This window comes from Terrapene carolina, unplaced genomic scaffold (assembly GCF_002925995.2).
Source record: "Terrapene carolina triunguis isolate 2854851 unplaced genomic scaffold, T_m_triunguis-2.0 Scaffold740, whole genome shotgun sequence".
Taxonomy (NCBI): domain Eukaryota; kingdom Metazoa; phylum Chordata; order Testudines; family Emydidae; genus Terrapene; species Terrapene triunguis.
The window spans coordinates 2,999,145-3,022,477 of NW_020665091.1; the positions used below are offsets into that span (position 1 = coordinate 2,999,145).

The following is a 23,333-nucleotide window of genomic DNA, read 5'->3' on the forward strand; positions in this document are numbered from 1 at the left end:
GGGCCTATATGATGAGTCTTCGCCGATGTTCTGATCGGTGCAAGGGAGGCCAGCAAGGCCTATTCCCCCACACTGGGCAAGTCACTTAAATCAAACTTTTCCCAGGTGGTCACTGATTGTGTGTTCCTCATTTTCTAGGTGCCCAGTGTGAGATCCTGGGGTCTGATTTGCAGAAGGGCTAAAATCTATAAGAGCTGTGCTTTGAACATATGAACTGCTATATAATGCTAAGAGTCTCAAATTGGGCTGCCAAAATTAATGGACAATTCTGACAATTCTCTTTGTGCCTCAGTTCCCAGTATCTAAAATGGGGCTAATATCACCCCACAACCTCACAGGGGTGTCATGAAGATAAATTGATTAAAGTCTGTGAAGCACTCAGGTACTGTAGTGAAGAGCACCATAGAAAAGCCCCTGAAGAAATTAATAATTTTGAATTCAGAACAGTGTTTGAGTAGTGTGCAGTAAATAAGCCCTGGGGCCACACACTGAACAACACAGAAAAAACAAAACATTAACTGAGCACTGTCCGTCCTGTGTACTGAAAGAGGCAAGGGTCCTGTGGAAAAAATAATATGTAATTAAATAATTATGCATATGCGCTAGGAGGCTGAACTAAGGCTGCACAGGCAACCTTAATTCTAGCATTTCCTCACTTTCAAGTGCTTGACTTTACAACTTTAACAATGTTCTTTTAAAATAGTTTTCTGTGTGTAATAGTAGACAGAGACACAGGAGTAGTGGGGTTGAAATGAGGGGACAGAACTATGCACATGTGGAGTAGTTAGAGACAGTGCTTAATTTGTAATGAAAGGTGCCAGGGCTCAAGCAATGTTTATACTTTAATAACTGACGCAGCAACCCCACAGTTGCTGGGGATATGAACTGTCAAGCTTAGAGGTGCCGGAGTTCAACCCTAGCAAGCCCTGGATCAAATTAAGAACTGTTGGAGAGCAGCTTTGCCACATGCGGGCAAACTTACCAGACAATGCAAGAGGTTGTAGGGATCAGACAGCTGGGGGTGATGGCTAAGGGGTTGAGACAGATTATGGATCACAGATTGGGGTGACAGAACTGCTTTTCCCATTCCTGGAAGAGCTCATTTTCTTGTGTGCTTGGCTCTCTTCTAGTAACCCGACTGCTCCCTTCTAGCAACACTGCAGGCTCCATGGAGAAGGGGAAAGGCAGCAAGGCAGATGCTCAGCGTTACAGCCCGGTATGTGCCAGGCCTCCATGTGCTTCCATCCTCACCAACACCCAGATGATGATGGGGCAGGGAGGAGATGGGCTTGGTGCAGGGGGCTTTGTATGCTCAGGATGCCAGGATGCATGGGGACAATGCTTCAGGGAAGGTTTAAGAACTGCCATTTCCTTGTTCTACAGGCCTCCATTTTGTGTTGTGTGTGATGTCATCGCTGGAGGGGTGTCACGGTGCATGCTGGGTAATGCACAGGTAACTGACACACTAGGAGCCTTCATGCCCCTGGATGGAGGGTTGGAAGCAGGTGTCTGAACTGTGAAGGATGAGAAGGGGCCTTTTCCCCATCCCCACCCCTCCATGAGGCAGATTCACAGTGAAGCAACATCCTAGTGGTTCCCACCCCTTCCATGGCCAACTCCCTGTGCCCCTACACATCTAGCTGAGCCCCCTTTTCTGGGAACTTCTTTGCACCCTACTCAACAACATAACCTTCCCCAGCCACCTCTCCCTGCCTCATCGGACTCTGGCGCCTTCTTAGCGCTGTCCCCTTTCCCCCCAAAGGCTCTTTAAGTTTCCCACTTTGCTCAGACATGCCCCGTGGTTCCCAGGGTTTTCTTATTTTGCTGAACCATCTCTTGCTCACCGGCTAGTTTTGTGTCTGTTTCCATGTCTGTCCGTTGGTGGAATGTGCTTCTCTGTGGCAGTGTTACAGCTTATTCAGATAGGCATAATGTGACTATGAGCTACTAGACAAAGTTATAATGGGGTGAGTGGTGGCAGGGCTAGAGGGAGCACTCTGAGCAGCAGGGTCTCTAGGGGTTCTGAGATGCAGTGGGAGCAGTTTCTCTGGTTTTGTTAATGTCTTGGTGAGTGAGTTATCCAGGTGACAAACTTCCTCTCTCTGACCTGACAGCGAAGTAGCACAGTGCCCCATGGGTGATGTGGATGTCAGACTGTGACACACTCCCCCCAGGGACTGCAGACTTAGCAATAGAACCATGGGGGAGATGGGGCGGCAGAGGAAACACCCATAAGGAAGGAAGTACAGTGCATTTAGAACAAATACCTGATTTTCAGTTTGCTGGCCCTTCTGAAAAGTCAGAAAAAAAATTGTTTCGTGTTCAACAAACCATTTTATCTGGCTTTTGAGTTTTTTTAATGTTTGTCAATTTTTAAAAATAAAGTTGAAGTATACGTCAGCACAAAGTCATTTAGAATTGAAATATCTAAATATTTCATTTTGAAAATGTCTAAACGAAACATTACTTAGACAAAGATCTTTAGGGCAGGGATCAGCTCTGGGGTGGAGGGAGGTGGTCAGGTTGAGGAGTAGACAGAGCAAGTGAGGCCAGATGGTCCCTTCAGAAGAGTGGTAGCTATAAGATTTGGGTGAGGGGAACTTGCTTTTACTGTGTGTCTGGTTGTCTCTCTCTCAGGATTTGCTGCTGAAGTGAAGGGCCTGGCTACTCCTTACCTTAGAGATTCAGAGGAGAAAAGCTGGATTCCCAAGACTGCTGGCCCTTCTGCTTCCTCCAGTGATGGTTGTGTCAAAAGCAACCAGAAAACCACCACGAAACCAAATGTGGCATTAATTCATCCAAGTATATCATTCCAGCTCAGCCACCTCTGGGGCCAGGAACAAGCTATTCCACTAGGGGATTTCCATCCACCAGTGGAGGAGAGAGCGTGAAAAGGGAGCACTTTCAGTTTGTTTTTATTCCTGGTATAAAACTTTCCCCATTGAGTCCAGTGCAGAAGGGTTCAGATAGCCTGTTCATGGTCTTCTCTTCTTGGGAAGGCAGCACTTAAGAGTCCATTCTTGAGGAGGCAGAGAAATCCAGTTCACGATTGCTGCCCCATGAATTGACATGGAATTTGCCATTGACCTCCAAGGTCATTACTGTAACCCTGTCATTAAAGAGAGGCCCAGGCCCTGAACCCATTGAGGGCTATGCCTGTCCCCTCAGAATGTGTGTACATGAAGGTCTCTCCTTCCCCCATCTTTCATCACACTGCAAACTTAGTGTAGGAAACACTGTCTTTTTACAGTAACTGATGAGTTCCCCAGCCTTGTCCTTGAGGATTTCATTTTCCCTCTGTATCGTCTCCCTTTTCTCTCTCTGCCCTCCGCTCTCTGTACCTTGCAGTAGAAGGATGTGTAAATGTGAATCTCTGACCCTCGCTCCATGCTTGTGGTGTCTGTGTGGCATCTTGGCTTGCAATAAAAGGAGATTGTGACCAACTGACCCTGGGCGCTGTGAGGCTGTTGCGCTCATCTTCACGCTACAGTCCTCTAGAAATGCTCATGATGCTAGGCCAGTGTTTATTTTGTTGTCATTGCAGGGGCGGGGGGGGGGGGGGGAAGACAGGTGTGAAAGGAGGAGAGAACGAGAGCTTGCTCTACCCACGGAAGGTGACTTCTCACAGTGCTAGTCCCCAATTCCAAAGCAACAGTCTTTCCCCAACCCTGGTATGTGTCCCGTCCCCCAGATTGCCCAGGAGATTTTTCATCAGTCACCCAGGCTGTTCTGGCTCCCAGCCAAGTCACACTCATGCCAGGGAGAACTGTCTCCTAGCCCAAACATGTTCAGCCAAGGAGGTGGTGACTCCTAGAGTTGAGATACTTAACATATCTCCCTAACCAAGCTGCTAGGAGTTCTCTCTGCCAGCCAAGACACTAGCACAGCTCTTACTTCAGCACAAGCACAGCCCCACCCATCAAGGCTTCTTCCAGCTTAGCCCCTACTGGGGGTGACTGTGTTACCTGGGAAAGTAATAGAAATAATCATGTCAGTCTTCAGTCCCTGCTTTTCTCTCCCCCTCACACACAGAGGTACAACATGGGACAAAAAGAACAGGAGTACTTGTGGCACCTTAGAGACTAACAAATTTATTAGAGCATAAGCTTTCGTGGGCTACAACCCACTTCTTCGGATGCATACAAGTGGGTTGTAGCCCACGAAAGCTTATGCTCTAATAAATTTGTTAGTCTCTAAGGTGCCACAAGTACTCCTGTTCTTTTTGCGGATACGGACTAACACGGCTGCTACTCTGAAACATGGGACAATAGGCTAGCTTTGTGTTTGTTTATACCAGCTACTGGGGTACTGTTCAGGCAGAATTCCAAGTTAAATGGCCCAAGAGTCTGACCTGATATGGCAGACAGACAAGTCACTGTGCCACTTGAGATATTGGTCTGTTCTGATATAGAGACCTAGATATTGCTGTATTTGTTTCTTAATTTGTGAGGCTCCTACTTATTTTGTGCATTGTACGGGCACCTAACTCGGGACTGAGAATTCCACTAGGCTGCAGGGATCTAGCTCAAATGTCATTTTTCAGAGTAGAATAAATTGCACTTTGGAGGGGGGGCGGGAAATAATCAGCCAGTGTGTCCCCACAATGCAAAATGTCCAGGCTAACAGTCAGATGAAATTTATTCCAAGTGCAGGATTCAGATAATATGAGAGAGAGAATTACATTATACGACAACCAAAGAGGCATTCAAAGTGCAGGGCAATGCAGGGATAATGAGGGGACTGGCAATATGGGCTGAGCTGCAAGGCACTGACACAGACAGGACTCAGACCCTGCTCTGAGCTCTCAGCCTGAAAACAATTTCCTGTAGCCAGGTCAGGAGTTTTTGCATATATAAAAAACTTACAGCTGTAGTTCCCTTAGCAGTTCCCACTGATCACCAAATACTGCCCACTTTGGGTAGATTGAGACAAAAAACCTGACAAGCATTTACACTTCACAGGGTGAAACAAATTCAGTCACTCTCAGCAGCGCGCTTCCAGACTGCAGACCACAAGTGAGACAAGATTTCAATCACCCTTATCAGCCAGCCAGAGCTCTGCCATTGCCCATGACCCTGTATTAACATTTCACTCACCAAAGTGTCACCACGTCCCCATCCTGCCTGGAAAAAAATCTATCTGTATTGTGAAAAAAGTGAAAAATCAGTCTCAGTCTATCACGGGGACTGGAGTAGAACTGGAGTCCTGACAGAGGATTCCAGGGGAACATCACTGCTCTCCTCCCAGCCCCTCTGGGACCCTAGATGCCACTTCTCAGGCGTGGACGTTACTGCTTCATTCAAATTTTAGTCACTTATTTTCTTCTTGTTTCATATTGCAGCTGAATTTCTCACATCCTGGGTTTTGAAGCTACAGGAACTGGTCCCAGCCATTTCTCTCCTGTAAGAAAAGCTAACAAATTAAATCCTGATACTGGGGGTGGGTTGCAGGGTAAGGTTGCCCTTCCCCCTCATGGAATGGGTAATTGTGCTGAAATGGGAATATAATTAATGGGACAGAGCTTTTCACATCTAGGCTACTGGACTCTGCTAGCTGAGATGTACTGCCCAGCACCAAAGATTAGCTTGAATTTTAAAATCTGCTCACAGATCTGGGGGTTAAGGATGAGCTATGGAGCCTGTAATCAAGCCTAGCATCCCTTAGCCAGTTTCCTCACAGGGCTAGGTCAAAAAGGGATCATGAACTCATTTCCCATGACTGACAGGCCACTCCCCAAACACTGCCAAATCTGAGGTTGAAATTCAGTTTCCTTTTTTCTGGCTCATCCAACAGTGGGTAATGCTGTTTTTAACAGTCACCACAACCTAAGCCAGTACTCTTAATTAAAATCAAAGTTATTTTAGAACAAAAATTTAAAAAGAAATCACAAAACTATAAGCTAAGCAGAATACACATCCAGCTGGACTGTCTGCTATGGAAATGTAACTAGAACCCCTCTCAGCTTAGTTATAGTAGGATTATGAAGTCCTGGTAGTAGTAGGTCTCCATTGTAATCCTGAATTTGTTCTCTTTCTCCTTGCTAAAATCCATAAACAAGTTTTAGGCTGATTTCCCTTTACTAGGGTAGGTCTAGGATTGAGGTATATTTTTCTGTCAGATTTGAAATGAGTTGGACAGCTATTACACCCAATAAATACAGGGTCTCTCCTGAGCTCAATTTTTTCCCCACTTCATACCAAAAAATAAACTTTGCTTGACTTAGTTAGTTGCAATTTACTGTCCAGCACCTACAATTAGTTTTCAAAATTCCGCATTAATCAGCTACAGTAGTGTGAGAATGGCACCTCTGAGATTCCAACAGTCTTAAAACAGGAAATCAGGTGACTGGGAAGGCTTCCATTTATTTATTTATTTATTTTTAATAAAAGGCTGGATCTTTAGCTGGGGATTTACCCCATAGTGTGTAGCTGCACCATTTACAGCAGCTGAGCATCTGGTTGTCAGTCTCCAGACATTCTGCCAGCAGAGAGAGAGCTCAACATGTAACCTCATCACTGGGGAGGGGGCTGGCGAGGGGAAAAGGAGCATTTGCCACCAAAGTGGAGTTAATCAGACAAGCATGCCTTCTTTTACAGTGGTAACTAAGGAGGATGTTACACAACTTCTACTAATGTGAAATGTAAAATCAGCTGATCTGGATGATTTGCAACCAAGAGTTTTATAAGAGCTTATCAAGGCGCTCTTTGGTCCACTGACGTTAATTTTTAAGAATCCTAGGAAAACTAGAAAGGGACAGAAGTGGAAGAAAGCCACTGTCAGACCAATACTTAAATGGGGTAAATAGGATGACCTGGATAATTAAGGGCTACTCAGCCTAACAAAGCCCAGGCAAAAATAATGGAGCATCCTGTCAAACAAATTTTATATAATTCTTTGAAATGATTTCAAGTCTGGTAGATAAAGGTAACTCTGTGGAGACGCAAGACATTTGAATTAATACCGCCTGATATTCTGATTCAAACATGAGTGCTATTCAAAATCAATATGGCTCAATGGGTTAAAAGCTAGGTAACTGACAGGTTTCAACATGTAGTTACTAACTGAGACTTAAGTACTTGGGGTGCCTTCACTGGGCTCCTTCAGGGATCAGTTCTTGGTCTAATACAATTTAATATTTTGATCAATGATCTGGAAGAAAGTGTAAAATAATTGGTAATGTGCAGATGATACAAAGATATAGCTCTCCCTTCCACTGGCCCAAAAGGGAAGGAGAGTCTGAGTCTTTGAGTATGTCTACACTGCAATTAGACATTCACGGATGACCTATGCCACCTGACGAGGGCTCAGGTTAAGCACTGTTTAATTGTGGTGCAGACATTTGGGCTTGGGCTTAGGCTACAGCCCAAGGTCTGGGACCTCCCCCTTTGCAGGTTCCTAGAGCCTGGGCTCCAGTCCGAGCCCGAATGTCTACACTGTAATTAAACAGCCCCTTAGCCTGAGCCAGCTGGCACATGCCAGCCACGGGTTTTTAACTGTAGTGTAGATATACCCCCAGAGTGTTAATTTGTTTGTCACATTACACATCCCATTAGAGCAGATGGATAATTACCAGGGAGAAAAAATAGAAGGAAACCTTACTAGAAACACTCACCTATAACATTGCTCAGTAGCTCTAAACGATCAGAGCCAAAGAAGAGGTGAGCTTCACCATTAACATGGGCCACAACTGCTGGCATTCCAAATGCCTAATGCCCCCAGGGAGACAAAACAGGGAGAGTCACAAAGAGATGAATAAGCACAAGACCAGTTCTAAGAGAAACTTTTACAAAGAACAACTGTATCACTTTTCTTCCTCCCTCGCACTCTCACTTTCTTTTTCCCTTTACCTTTTCTTCTTTCTCTATCTCAAATCTGGGTCCCATGCACCAAGCCTGGATTCTGCAGAACTCTTATGACCCTGTCATCCCATGGGACTGAGCGAAAAGGAATCAGAATCGAACCAGGGCTTCACGCATGGTAGTGGAGAGCCGTGACCCCAGGCACTAGCTCTGGTCTCTGGCACACCGGTCCCCTGACACCTCCCTTGGAATGTGCCAGGAATCAAACCTGGGTTTCCCAAAAGATAGTTTCCTGCACTAATACTCAGGGTATTGAGCTGGCTTGCAAGATGTGTTTAAAATACAAAAAAGTCTGAGAGCAATGGGATCCTTGTGTATACTGATCTACCCTTTCATCCTGCCTTGACCCACAATATCACTGCTGGGAAAGGAACACACAGATCTAACCCCACGTGGCAATGGGAGCATCTCACCCCATATTTCAGTGCCTCCTCTGTTGTCTCCTTCAGACGATTCTTCACCTCAGGGGTCAAGGTCATTGCCAGTAGCTTCTGGGCCAACGCTGAGGGTAGCCCAGCCTCCTCAGCAGCCTGAGGAGACAGACAGACAGAAAATAAGAACAGCCACTGTTATCATGATAGTTACATAATAATTACATGCAGCTTCATTGCTTGAAGGTCTGTTGTCAAACGATAACAAAATACTCCTTCTAGGACATTTCTCTGGCAGGACAGTCTGGCCTACTTTCTCCCATTGCCTGGTTATATCACCTATTCTGAGTGACTTCTGAATATGAAGCTGAAGGGATATCACCTCCCAGGCTCAAAATATGCAGCTCTTGTTAGGTGGGCTTTCAATTAGCTAGCAAAAGGGGGAAAGGGAGTTTATGCTTAGTTCAAGTTAACTCTTTCAACGTATGAACTAAGACAGATGAAGTGCTGTAGTGGAAAAGAAGATGAAGAGTATTAATGTATTAAAGTGTCTAAACAGTATTGGAAGGAGCCTGCCAAACACAGCAATAGAGGAACAAGGAGTGACACTGCATGACAGAGACCAAACTCAGTAAGCCTAACTGGAAGTTGGTGGGTGATCTTCAGAACTGGAATGTTGGTACAGAAGGGCAGCGCGTGTTCTACTTCATTGGAGATAAAAAGAGGCTCTTCATCCCTTGTTGAACTTCTCAACCTTCAAATCTGCCACTGTGTGATGCCAACAATCAAAATGTGAGACATAGGGCCCAAATGTGGGACACACGTATCTTACTGTGTCACACCATAATGTACAGATTATAAAGATCTTTACTATAAAATCTCCCTGTGTCAATGAAAGAACCCCATTTTAAAAAAAAGAAAAGAACAAATTCTCACATGTAACCAAAAAGTCCACAACATGGACCATCAGCAGGGTTGAACCTGGACATTCAGGTCTTGTCTATACAAATAAGCTGCACCAGGTGAATGTAAATTGGTTTGTAAACCAATGTAGTAAAACTGGTGCAACTCCTCGCTCTGGGGACACTTATTTCATTCTGAGAGTCGCTTGTTTCCGTTTAGCTTAAACCTGTTCCCAATCAATTAATGCTAAACCAAAAAAAAAAAAAAACTGCTCCCAAACCAAAATAAGTGTCTAGACAGGGGTTTGCTCCAATTTAGCTACTTTATTTTAAATTCACACCTTATATTTAACTGGTGCAACTTTCTCACATAGTTAAAGCCTCAGTTCAACAGCACATAGCTTTACCGCTTGAGCTACAGGAGTAACTGCTAACTACTATGTGGACCAGCCACTGAGGGTACGTCTACACTACCCGCTGGATCGGCGGGTAGCGATCGATCTATCGGGGATTGATTTATTGCGTGTAGTGTAGACACGATAAATCGATCCCTGATCGCTCTCCCGTCGACTGCTGAACTCCAGCAGTGCGAGAGGCGGAAGCAAAGTCAACAGGGGAGCCGCAGCCGTCGATCCAGCGCCACGAGGGCACGAAGTAAGTAATTTTAATTCGATCTAAGATATGTCGACTTCAGCTACTCTATTCTCATAGCTGAAATTGCATATCTTAGATCGACACCCCTCCCCCCCCAGTGTAGACCAGGCCTAAGAGGGGCCTTGACACATCTTTTCCCAGTGGATTCACATTTGCTAGGAAGTAGACTATGCGAGAGCTGAGGTTCTGAGTTCTAGCTCAGGTCTAAGAGGGGAGGAGGGTCAGAGGGATTACAGACAGGACAAGCCAAAGAACATATACCTAGAATATTTATTCTGAAAGGTAGTGTGACTGCGTGGCTAAGGGCTGGTCTACATTGCCAAGTTTTTTGACCAAAAGGCAGCTTTTGGCGATGAAACAACAGAGGTGTACATACTGCAAAGCCACTTTTTGAGACAAAACTCAGTTGCAGCACTTCAATAAAACCACCTAGATGAGAGTGATGAGGCTTTTTGCGCAAAGGTTTTATCGCCGAAGTGCCAGTGTAAACACCTTGCTTGCTTTTATCGCTGTAATTGGCCTCCGGAGGTGTCCCACAATGCCTGAAGTAACTGCTCTGCTCATTGTTTTGAACTCAGTAGCCCTGCAGGCATGCACCCCTCCCCTTTCAAAGCTCCGTTCTGACAACCAGCACGCTGTGCTGCTCTGCTCCAGGGAAACAAAGAGCAAATCATTAACATGGAATGCTCCTGCTGTCTCCCACACTAAACACAGAGGCAGGCAGGCAGGGTTGGGTGTGTCTCTGTGTGTCGCAGAGTGGGAGGCGGGGCTGATGTTGGGTTTCCCCCTCCCCCAGGACTGGTTGCTTCTGGCGGCTGTCTGAATTTACGAGACAGCATGCGGATACACTCACTCTGCCCCAACACACACACACACACACACACACACACACACACACACCCCAGTTGAAAAGTGACTGGCAACCTATTAGGATGCCTATGGAATAATGGGCTTGAGAAACCTGCATCATGTGACAGTGTACCTGCCCCATGAGGCACTGCAAACCCTTTCCAAAGCACCCAGCCATTTGCACAGTGGGATAGCTACCCACAGTGCACTGCTCTCGTCTTTGCAAAAGCTGCTAGTTTGGATGCGCTCCAGCGACACAAGGAGCACAGTGTGGACATGCAACAGCGGTTTAATGAAAGCGCTTAAATAAAAGTGGCATAACTTTTGGTGAAAAAACTTGGCAGTGTAGACATAGCTTAAGACTTTCAGAGATATGGATTCTCATGCTAACACTGCCTAAAATAATCTTGTGCAACCTCTCTGCTTTGCGATATACTGATGAAAAGTGCTATATAAAATTAGTAGTAGTAGTAATAATAGTATTTGTAAAATTAAGGTGGGGGCTAATACTTGGCTACCATCTAGGGCTAGAATATGAGATCCTAGTTTGGGATCAAATTGGAACTGTGGCCTTGATTTGGCCTCAAACACAAACCCCAAAACTAATCGTGGTTCAAATCTGAACACTGTCTTCTGCCTATCTCTGCATTATAGCCAGAGATCTAACAAGCAGAAGAGGCAGGATGCAGACAGTGGAACTGAGGAAAAGAAGAACGGACACTATTCCAAAGCAACTTCAAAGAAAGGCACACCACCACTGTCCCCTCCACAATCTGCCTTCAGAATCAAATTTTAACTCAAGTTAAAAGCCTTTTATAGAAGCAAACCCATCCCCTTCCCTGAGCTCACTCTTGAACATTGCTCCTGGCTTTATTACTGTTAATTAAAATATAATTAATAGTGTATCCACTGCCTATTCTGGGGCATGCTGCTAGGGAAGGCACCGTGACCTAAATATCCACCATAGGCCTGGCAATAAAATGCACCAAAGTTACTTGGGAAATTACCCCCACATTTCCACAGACTTGAGGGATTGGAGTCACTGACATGGGAGTCATACTTTCCCTAAGGGAATTTCCTGATAACTCCAAATGATCCCTTAAAAAATCCACAGCCAGTGAAAATTATTTAAGTTGCCTCCTTAGACGGTAACCCTAAGACCCACATCCAATAAATCACAGCAAATGAATATAGAAGCAGTAGTAACAGGGAGAAACTTACTACCAATATACTCTCTGGTTGGGTGATATCTTCATCCTGGTGAGAGGAGGAGGAGGAAATCAAATGGTTAAATGTTTATGAACAAGATGCTGAATCTACAAAGAGAATTTCTCACAGTGACCCTGTCTTCCTGCAGGGACGTAGTCAGAAAAGCTCAGCTGAGGACCGGGATCCCATTGGAGAATTTCCCACAGGAAAGAGGAAAAGATCCCATTCACCCAAACTGGAACTGGATTATGTGGACTCTGGAATTAACTATTGGTGCAGCAGCCACACACTGAAAGGAACAGAAGAAGCTGAAATTGACTTGGAATGTAGTGCTTTCCTTGGATTGGACCCTGAACCACAGATTTCAATCCTCCTACTACATGTTTGACTGAGGGCAGAGGAGGGGCAGGAAGATGGGGACAGGAGCTGGATGGGGGATATGCATAAGTACTCACCCGGAACCAGATGCGCATCCAGAGCTCTCTGGACACAGGCTCCAGGAACTGTGGCTGTATCATATCCACGGCTGTGATAAAGCGCATGGCAGAAAGGCTGCCTGGGTTTGGTGTGAAAGACAGAAAGACACATTGAGGAGGCATAGGAACAGCATCAACCAATGAAGTCTGCACTAATGTCACACCAGGACAGGGCTTTTAGTCTGCCACTGCTCTGGGAATATCCCCAAGGTGTAGAGGTCATTAATGAAACTCTTGCCAATGTTCATAAGAAGACTACTTCTGTATGGGATTTCCTTGGGACTGTCCCAGGGAGTTAGCTACTTAAGCCTGCAGCAGGGTCTAAACAGGGAGAGGGTTCTCTAGGAAAGGGACTTAGTTGGGATTCACCTATGGGAATGGCGTGCTGAACAGTCTGCACTGGTCTCAGATGGAGAGTGGACTCTAAGTTTGTTATGGCCAAAAACATCATGGGCCAAACTTTCAAGAGTTGCTTCTAGTTCTGGGGCCTCCAACATTGGAAGCCCAACTAGAGACAAGTAGGACCTGATATTCAGAGGTGCTCAAAACCCTCAATTCCACTGATTTTAACCAGAATTGTGGGTGCTCAGCTTCTCTGCACGTTAGGCACTAGCTCACTAATAACTTGAAATCTGCTATGTGCAGTTCATACAAGTGCTAAGAAGTAGCAGTATTAATATCTTGAACACTAGTTATATTTGTGGATGTCCAATGTTCAGTGGCACCAGTCCTTGGGGTCTTAACCCTATTAGTGCAGGTCAAACTATTCATTGCCAGTAATACTTGTTTTGAATTCAGCCCCATTTCTGTTGCGTGACTCATTCAAGAACCCATCCTGATTCCCACTGATCTATTCATTATTTCTAAATAATCAATAAACTTGATGAAGAATGTTCAGCCTATGGAGGGTTGTTGTGAACTGTTCACTTCAGTCAATTGCAATTTGTTTCTGGTTATGTGTGGTTGGTCACCTAAGTCACATGGAATTGGTTCTGCAGTCTGTTTTGATGGAAACTTTTTTTAAAGCAGCAGTATAATAAATAGCCAGGGTGGATAAAAATCAATGACTTTTATTGGGGGGGAGGAAATCGGATTTTTTATTTAAATCAGATTTTCCTCAAAAAGCATTTTATCTAAATATAGTTTTATTTAAGATATATCTTTGAGCTATAATGTCTCATCATGGAATAGGGATTATAAATTCTATACTTTGAGATAATATATTCATGTAATGTTTAAGAAAAGGTTTGTAAATGAGTTCCAATAGTTCATGGATTAGGGACCCAATTTTATGAGGTTCCAGGGGCTTCTGTATAGATTATTTAGGTTAATCTGTCTATCTACCCAATGGGATTCAGTGCTCAGTCCAGAAGATACCATCAGAGATGCTTCCTTTTGCAGTTCTCAAACTGTGGATTTGTGTTTCCAGAGATAACATGCTTGTTAACAGCAAAAATGTTTTTAAATAATATATAGAGATGAGAAATAACAGCCCTCAACCCTACTGTCCCTCTGCAAATTTGTGTACACGGAGTCAATCCCTTACTTCTCTCTAAAAGTGCAAAGTTTCAAAAAGTTCAATGGATAGAAGATTGTTGGGGGCGGAATAGATCTAGACAAGGAGAATAAGGCTAGGTCTACACTACCCGCTTGAATCGGCAGGTAGAAATCGATCTCTCGGGGATCGAATTATCGCGTCTCGTCGGGACGCGACAATCGATCCCTGAATCGACGCTCTTACTCCACCAGCGGAGGTAGGAGTAAGCGCCGTCGACGGGGAGCCGCGGAGGTAGATTTTGCCGCCGTCCTCACAGCAGGGTAAGTCGGCTCCGATACGTCGCATTCAGCTACGCTATTCGCGTATCTTAAATCGACCCACCCACACCCCACCTCCCCCGTAGTGAAGACCTGCCCTAAGTTTAGAGATAAATGTGAGAAGGGAGGGACAGGCAGTAGAAACAAAAGTGAAACTGTTGAGCAGCATATTCCAGAAGTCTTGAGGTCTTTCTGAGTGTAGCTTTCATTGATTTGAAATCTACCATACCGTTCTCTCACTAGAAGGGAAAACCTATAATGGCAGCAGGCCGTAAAAGAGAGCCAGTTTGGGAATATTTTAATGAAGTTCCTCTACCTGTGGGTAAGACAGGCATGTGTGCAAAATGCAAACAGTGCAACAAATAAATGCAAGACCTAGTTGCTTGAATGAAACAACATCATGAGAAGTGTTCCTTCTCAGGAGGAAGCTGCGTTGAAGAGGATGAAAGGAACATGTCGGAACATGCAGGATCTTCAGGTTGGTAAACTTTTTTATTTCATACTTCTTTCTTAAGAACAGCCTGCCTTCCTTCTGAACTATTCTTGAATTTCCACGTTTGAACAAAAAAATATAGTTGTTACTCTATGGTACTATCATTTTAGATGCAGTTGTGATAAAAAAAAAAATAGCTGAAATAGGCAGATCTTCCTTTTACAATTTCACCTTTAAAGTAGTACTGAGTGTCAGTGAATGCAATGAGTAATACTAGATGAGCAGTATGGTAATAATTAAATAACTGCATTGACTTATTTTGTTTAGGAGAATCCATCCTCAACATACAGGATTCTGAAGACTATCCACCTTCAAGATCACCATCATTTTCTATAGTTTCAGAGGTATCTGCCAATGATAGTGTTTCAGTCACATCATGTATATCACATAGCCACAATATATCACCTGTAGCAAAAAGGAAAAAAAAATCCATCATCCAGAAACAACCATAGATAAGTTTGTGATAAGAACCAGCAGATTACAAAAAGAGGTAATTGATGAAAAAATTGCCCAGTTTGTTTATGCAACAAACTCTTCTTTCCATATGATTGAGAACCCACACTTCATTAACATGGTTCAATCACTAAGACCAGGATACAGTCCACCCAACAGAGCAGATGTCGCAGGCAAATTGCTGGATAAAGTGTATGAAAGAAATTGAGCAGTGCGCAAAAGGTCTAGAGGGTAAAATTGTTAACCTGAGTCTTGATGGGTGAAGCAATGTCCACAGTTATCCTGTTGTATGTGCTTGTGTGACAACAGAAGAAGGGAATGTCTTCCTTACAGAAACAATTGATACATCAGGAAATGCACACACAGCAGAATACTTACAAGAAGTAGCAGTAAAAGCTATAAGAAACAGCAGGGAGGGAGCGGGGGGGGGGGGAGGAAAACGTCTAGTACGCAGCTTGGTCACAGACAATGCTGCAAATGTATCCAAGATGATAAGAGATTATTTAGAAGAGAGTCCCAAGCTAATAACATACGGTTGCAGTGCTCATTTGATGCACCTCCTAGCCAAAGACTTCAGTGTTCCAGAAATGAAGGCTAATGTTGTTGAAATTGCAAAATACTTCCGTAACAACCACTTTGCAGCAGCTGCTTTGAAAAAAAAAGTGGGAGAGTTAGCTTGGTTCCTCCCACAAGATGTGGGATGGAACTCAGTAGTAGACTGTTTTGAGCACTATATCAAGAACTGGCCTAATTTGATGACAGTTTGTGAACAAAATCGTGAAAAAAATAGATGGCACTGTCACAGCCAAAGTTCAACACTGGGCTTAAGAGAAATGAACATATGCTGAGTACCCTGAAGCCTATTTCTGCAGCCTTGAACAAAATGCAGGGAAATAGCTGTTTTATTGCTGACGCTGTTGAAATTTAGAAGGAACTGAGTGAGATCTTAAAAAGAGAAATATGCAATGATCGAGTTAAATTACAAGCATTAAAAAAAAAAAAAAAAAAAAATCTGGACAAGCACTATCTCCAGCTCATTTTCTTGCAAATATTCTCAATACTCAGTCCCAGGGTCAAACCTTAAACTGCTGAAGAAGAGGAGTTGGCTATGACATGGACATCCAGCAATCATCCCTCCATAATGCCAACTATAATAAACTTCAGAGCTAAGGGTGAACCATTCAAGAAATATATGTTTTATGATGATGTTTTAAAGAAAGTCACACCGGTGAACTGGTGGAAGTCACTTAAGCACTTGGATTCTGAGGCTGTTGAAGGGATAATCTCACTTTTAACAGCAGTAGCTGCTTCTGCCAGTGTAGAAAAAATATTTTCTTCCTTTGGACCAATTCATTCCAAATTGAGAAAACATTCTGGACCTGAAAAAGCAGGAAAGCTTCTTTTTCTTTTCCAGATTATGAACAAACAGGAAAATGAAGGTGAAGACAACCAAGTTAGCTTCAGAAGCCAATATTTTAAGTTTCTCATGTTGACCTGGCTGACATAGTCTAATTTTTGTGTTTTTTTTTTTAAATATTTCATTTAACTATTTTAGTTAAAAATAATTTTAACAAAAACAAACCTGATATTAAAAAACTTGAATGTTCAACTAAATTCAAAAATTCATATGCTTGTTTTGTCAAAATATTATGTGTTTGCTGTTGAAGAAAAAAAAACAACCCAGAAGACATAATGTTGTTTTAGTTAAATAAAACAATGTAAATGTCTGGTGATGTTCTCCTCCTAGTACAGCATGACAAGAAAATCCTCCAAATATTAATGATTAACCTGTTGAATTGGAGATAGTTCACCTCCCAATGAGTTCATAATTAACTGCTTCATTTACCAAAGGTAAATGAAATAACCAAACAATCATTCATTTTCTGATATAGCTGTAAAACTAATCTGAATTTTTTTCAAAATAAATCACTTTAAAAATGTATAGTGAGTACCTTCTAAAATTGAAACCTACATCAATCTCTGAGTTGTGAAGAATATGTATCAAGGTTATAACAACCAACAAGAATGCACTTTTATGTAAAAATTCATGATTAAATCAAGTCTTCCTGACTAGTGATTTAAATCAAATCCACCCTGTAAATAACGAAGAACACACTTTCCTGTATTAATTTTTGATTGAATAACTTGTTTGTGTGAATATTTGAGATTTTCAGCATTTGTGAACATTGTCATGAATTTCTGGCAGTCGTCTGAACAGTCACAAATAACATGACCCTGTGAATAGGACTGATCTGAACCCAATGCTTTTATTTGCAAAACTATTTGCTATTTTTAAACACAATCTGTGCCTCATGTAATTCAGTGATGAAAAATATTACAGTGTCAGAGCTTGTGGGCTTGCCTCCTACCTCCTTGCCTCCAACTCTGAGCTGTTCCCCCTCCCAGCTCTGCCAAAGCACCTCAATCACGATCTGCAGAAACTCCTATGCTATCCCACTCTCAGCCCTTTCCCGAGTAGGAATTTCCACTCGTGAAGCTATGCACGGACTTCATACAAATCACAAATGGAGGAAGAAGCAGAGAACATCTAATCTCATTTTCTCCCCTTCAATGTCATGTAAGATTTGGACCCAGATCTCCTTAACGTGAAAGGACAACTCACTGACCAAGCAGCCTCCTCTACTTACCTTTTCTGATAACACTCCCAAGGAAATCCTTGGGGATCTGCATTGGGACCTGGTAATATTTTGCCATCCTCTTTATATCCTTCATCATGTATTCCCCACGTTTTGGCACCATCGCTGGGGGCTGGTTACCTTACAGAAAAGGTGAAATTACAAGATGAAGATTCCAGTTATAAGGTAGGCCTGGTCTACACACAAATTTAAACTAGTCTAACTAAAAGTGTAATTTTATATTGATTTAGTAAAACAGTTGCAACTTTGTGTGAGGACACTCTTATATCAGTTTAAACCTGGCTTACTTCAGTTTCACTTGCATCAGGCTAGGTCTACACTACCCGCCTGAATCGGCAGGTAGAAATCGACCTCTCGGGGATCGATTTATCGCGTCCCGACGATCGATCCCCGAATCGACGCTCTTACTCCACCAGCGAAGGTGGGAGTAAGCGCCATCGACAGGAAGCCGCAGAGGTCGATTTTGCCACCGTCCCTACAGCGGGGTAAGTCGGCTGCGATACGTCGAATTCAGCTACGCTATTCGCGTAGCTGAATTTGCGTATCTTAAATCGACCCCCCCCGTAGTGAAGACGTACCCTCAGTAAATTTGCAGGTGCTAAACTGACATAACCAGTTTTAAACCAATAAGAATGTCCACAAAGGGGGTTGCACCAGCTAAATCAGTTTTTAAAGATAAATAAACTTTTGGGTACAGATAAAGTGCTGTTCCTCACCCTCCTTAATAAAGTGCTTTATGATGATCATTATTCCTATTTTAAAAGTGAGAAACTGAGGCACAACAAGATGAAGTGCTTTGCAATTTCAGTCAAACCAAGTCTCCAACAGAGCCAGAACAGAACTCATAACAGAGCTCTCCTACTAGCGTAATTAAACCACCCCTAACGACCGGCAGTAGCTATGTCCGTGGGAGAGCTGCTCCCGCCAACATAGCACTGTCCACACTAGTGCTTTTGTCGGTGAAACTTGTCAGGCAGGGGGGTGTTTTTTTCCTGACCAACAAAAGTGCTAGTGTAGACAAAGCCTTAGATCTCTGAGTAGAATGGCAGGGCTTCAGCAATGCCTGGCTAATGACAGCAGGGAGTCTCAGTGGTCTGTGATATTCCCCATAGCATCCATTTTGGGGTCTGTGGTGAGCTCCCTCACAGCAGTGCCCTGCCAGAACCCGAGTGCAAGCCACACTCATAGCCACACTCTGCAGCGGGTTCCAGATGTTCTCTGTTGGGGGTTAGGAGCAGTGGAACACCTACCAGTCTCCTTCATTATGCCTCCAAGGAAAGCAGGACGAAAACGTAACTCAATGCTCCAGTGTTGCCGGTACCGGCAAAGCACCTGCAATGGGACAAATAATAATGGATAAACAACGCCTAAGACCCGCAATGAGGACCAGAGGCCCAGTGCCTGACAGAACCAGGATCTAGGCACTAAAATACATCTATCAGATAAAGCCTGATCTGTCTGAAACCATTAGAAATCAACCCTGGGATCAGCAGGGCAGCTCAGGTCTTCATGCCAGCGATACTGTGGGGAAGGTTTGTAAATTACTACAGAGGGACCAGGGATTAAAATATCAAGCAGCCCTAAGCCCCTGTGAAATGCACTCCAATGATAGCCATGGAGATAAATGTGGCTCTGCACCCAGGTTTCTCTCTGGAGCAGGAAGAAGAAATGACACATCAGATTTATTTATTTCTTTTAAATCAGGAAAATAATAGCATCTCCCCTTTCTTTAAGCACTTCATGAGTATAAATGAGATCTATTTCCTCTGGGCCTGTCTCCCAGAACAACTCTGTCTATTGCTGCTCTAATCTATTTCATCCAGGACAAGATGAGGATATAGATGCTATAGGATCCAGCTATGGAGTCATGTGATAAAATGAGAATCTCAATTTTTATTTTAAAAAGTGTGTAATGTGATGCCCCAGGTATGTCACTGGCAGTGGAGACTGAACCCAGGCTAGTTGGATCTATTGCTTGAGACATAACTAATAGCTCAAAAGCTGTAAACAATACATAAACTTCTCAGTAGTCCAGCCACTAGAGAGAGAGCGCAACACTTAGGCCATGTCTACACTACCACTTTTATCAGTATAACTTATGTCGCTCAGGGTTGTGAAAAAAACAACCACCATCACCCCTGAGCAACATAAGTTACACTGACAGAACTGCCAGTGTGGACAAGCGCTATGTCGGCGGGAGAGCAGACATTGCTACTGCTGCTCATGGAAGTGATTTTATTATGGTGACAGGAGAGCTCTCTCCCGCCAGCATAGAGCAGCTACACAACTGATCTTACTGTAGTGCAGTTGCATTGGTATAGTAGTGCAGTTGCATTGGTACAGCTTTGCCGCTGTAAGCTTGCTAATGTAGGCGTGGTCTAACTGTGGGTTACAAATTGGTCTCTCCCTCATAGACACATGTAATGCAATGATAACAGCATACAGAGAGTTTGAAATAGTAGCTTCAAAAGGTGTGAACTGCCGTTGCATCTTAAATATGAAGCTTGCTCCCACCTCTAGGGGGGATGGGGCACGGAAATAAGGGTGGGGCCATGGCATAAGGGTAGAACCACGAAGGACCACTTGTGAAGTCTATCTGCAGCCTCAGATTGATATTAAAACCAAGGCAAAATTAAGGCATTTTCATGGTAGCAACATACATGCCACCCAAAGCACATGAATAAAAAAAAAAAAATCCTGAGATTTTGGAACCACCACCATTGGTCTTGAGAAATTCCTGAAAAACCAGAGGTTAGTCAGGTATGATGTCAATGTGTGTATCCCTAAAGTCAAATAGAGTGGGTTGAAATTTTCCATTTGAAATGTTGACAAAAAAGGCCATTTAAAAAAAATGAAAGTTACTGCAATTTTTTTTTTTTTTTGCAATTTTCAATTTTTGACAAAAGTGAGACTTTTTTGGCTTTGTTGTTAACATTTGTTTCCTTGCCCCTTTCTCCTCTCTTTTCCTCCCACTTTCATTGGCCAAAATGGAAACAGGAAATAGTTGAGAGAAATGGGGGAAAACACAAACTAAAAAGTTTGTTTACAACATTTTCAACCAACCAAAAACAACAAAGACAACCCCCTCCCAAAACCTGGTTCCTCTTCAAAATGTGTGGAATGAAAATTGTTTCAAATTAAAAAAAATATTAGCATGTTCCAGCTAGCTTTAGGCATAAGGCCCAGGCTCCTCATGTTCCTGAAACGATATTGATTTCACTAGGATTCCATGAGGCAGAATTTAGTCCAAAGGCCATGTGTAATTAAGATTAAGATCAGGCTCATAACCTATACTCCAGTAATAACTGTAGAACAGGGGAGGGGATAGCTCAGTGGTTTGAGCATTGGCCTGCTAAACCCAGGGTTATAAACTCAATCCTTGAGGGGGCCATTTAGGCGTCTGGGGATTAGTCCTGCTTTGAGCAGGGAGTTGGACTAGATGACCTCCTGAGGTCCCTTCCAACCCTGATAGTCTATGATTCTATGAATCTTCTCTAAAGCATAATGACTAACTTTCTCCACTGAATAGTCAGCACCTTTCACTGGCTTTTATCCAATTGTACTAACTTCAGTTGTTCCAGGCAAGGCAACACAGTCAGTATGAGAACACAAACATACCTCTATAAAAGAAAATAGATGTAATCCTGTATGAAACAAACTAAGCGAGAGCTGGCCAACAGAGGCCCTTTAAATGACCAGCTGCAAGTACCCACAGGTAGGAGCTGTGACCTTGCAAACTATTCTTACTATAAACACTTCTGGCTGAAGAGGAGCGCGGGGGTGGGGGAGAAATGATCTCCCATTTCTACAGCCTGCTGCCAGCCAGGGAAAAATTCAGCAATGACATGGAGGGGAAGCACCTGACATAAGGCAGGTCCTGGAGGCTCGGAGACTCAGGAAACACCGGGGATTTCCTAGGACTTCCACAGGCCTAAAGTCTATTCCTCCCAGCCCCTACTGCCCTCATCCCTCTTCCTGCATTTCTCTCTGTCTGTGCCTCTCCCCCGCTCACCTCGAATCCAAGCCAGGAATACGGAGACACCACGTCATAGAAGATTTCCACCAGTTTCTTGCTGCCACCGAAGCCTCCCCCTGCTGCTGCCATTGCCCTCTCTCTGCCCTTACTTCTACTTACGATTTGCTGCCTCCTCTTTGGGGGGGTTTAAAAGGATTAAGGGGGGCAAATCACAACGGGGGGGCTGTCAGGGTCTGAACAGGGGGCAGAAATTTACTGGCCTGGGGGGATCAAGCTACTGTAGGTAGCGGCAGAAGAGGGGTTGAAGGGGAAAAATCGGGGGTGGGGGGTAGGAGCCGGGGTTAAGCCTGGGGGGTAGACGCTGCCAAACCCCGTGCGGGGACAAAACCCCCGTTTAGGGAGGGGAAGAGGGAGGAACAGTGACCCCGTGGGATGAGCCACCCGCTGTGCTCGCTAATCTAGGGGTGGGGGGGGGGCAGAGGCTGTTTTCGTTCTGCTCACAGGACGCTGCATGTCAGCCCCTGAGCAGAGGGCGGTTTCCTGGGACTGGGGTCTTAAAGGCACAGGCCTCCAATTCCTAGCCTGTCAAAGCAGCTCCTCTCTATCGTATACAAGTGCTGCGGGGCTACGTTACTGCTACAGCCAGGAGACTGAATGCGGTGAAATATTGTACTCCCTCCCTCCCTCAAACTCTGCATCTCACATTTTGAATATGTAAAAGAGTCTTTTATCAGTTTTTATGTCTATATGAAATCACTGCAGCTCCTTTCTCTTATACAACGTGCTGAGTTGCTAACTCCCTCCCAGAGCCCACATGGCTGCACCCCCTCCTGTACTCCAAGCCCCTGCTCCAGGGCAGAGCCTGCACCCCTCACTCAAACTCCCCATAGCCTGCAACCCTCCTGCACCCCAACTCCATCCCAGAGCCTGCACCCCAAAAAGGGCTGGATAAACCTTTTGTGGGCCCGGTGCTAAACATATTTGTGGGGCCCCATGGGGGAAATGGGGACATGGGGCAGGGAAGCAGAGTCCTCAGAGCGAGGGGCTGGCTGGGGACAATGGGAGATGGGTCATGGCACAGCAGGGACAGCCCCGCTCCACCCAGCCCAGTATAAGGGCACTGTTTACAAACTGGGAGCTGCCAGACCCACACTGTCCAGCCCGGCCCTGCGCTGCCAACGTGCTTCTTCCCCTTCGGGGTGGGCCCATGCTGCACCATGCTGCTCCCCTGCCCAGCACCCCTCTGACTCCCTACGCCCAGTGCCACACCACCCAAAGACCCCCACAAACCCCCATGCCCAGTGCCCTCCCAGACCACTCCCCCACCCACTCAGAACCCCCCCACAGATCCTCTCACTGCCCAGTGCCCCCTAGCTGAAGACCCCCCACAGCCCTCCCACAACTGCACAGTGCCCTGCACCTCCCTGCCCAGAGCCCCCCCACAGATCCCCTCACTGCCCAGTGCCCACCACCGCCCCACCGCCACAACTGCACAGTGCCCCGCACAGACCCCCCACACTTCCCAGCGCCCCAACACGCACAGATCTCCCCCACTGCACAGCCCCCAACACACACAGATCTCCCCAACCCCCACTGCCCAGCACCCCCCCAGACCCACT

At 44.7% G+C, this 23,333-nt stretch overlaps 2 protein-coding genes across 2 annotated transcripts in view; one reads left to right on the forward strand and one right to left on the reverse strand.

Annotated features, from left to right (window-relative positions):
- Positions 1 to 4,039, forward strand: part of LOC112119704 (rap1 GTPase-activating protein 1-like) — a 63,628-nt gene extending 59,589 nt beyond the window's left edge. Inside the window, exons 18-20 of the mRNA XM_026660234.2 lie at positions 1,131 to 1,216; positions 1,384 to 1,453; positions 2,638 to 4,039. Of these exons, the coding sequence (XP_026516019.2) occupies positions 1,131 to 1,216; positions 1,384 to 1,407 (110 nt within the window). The 3' untranslated portion in view covers positions 1,408 to 1,453; positions 2,638 to 4,039. The remainder of the gene's footprint in view (positions 1 to 1,130; positions 1,217 to 1,383; positions 1,454 to 2,637) is intronic.
- A 581-nt stretch (positions 4,040 to 4,620) lies between these two features.
- GSTK1 (glutathione S-transferase kappa 1) lies at positions 4,621 to 22,040 on the reverse strand. Its single transcript, XM_026660244.2, has 8 exons — positions 21,751 to 22,040; positions 18,989 to 19,070; positions 17,730 to 17,858; positions 12,300 to 12,400; positions 11,857 to 11,892; positions 8,273 to 8,389; positions 7,613 to 7,706; positions 4,621 to 5,400 (listed from the first exon to the last, which is right to left on the reverse strand). The coding sequence occupies exons 1-8, from the start codon at positions 21,841 to 21,843 to the stop codon at positions 5,351 to 5,353; spliced, it is 702 nt and encodes a 233-aa protein (XP_026516029.1). The 5' UTR covers positions 21,844 to 22,040; the 3' UTR covers positions 4,621 to 5,350.
- Positions 22,041 to 23,333: the final 1,293 nt, after the last annotated feature.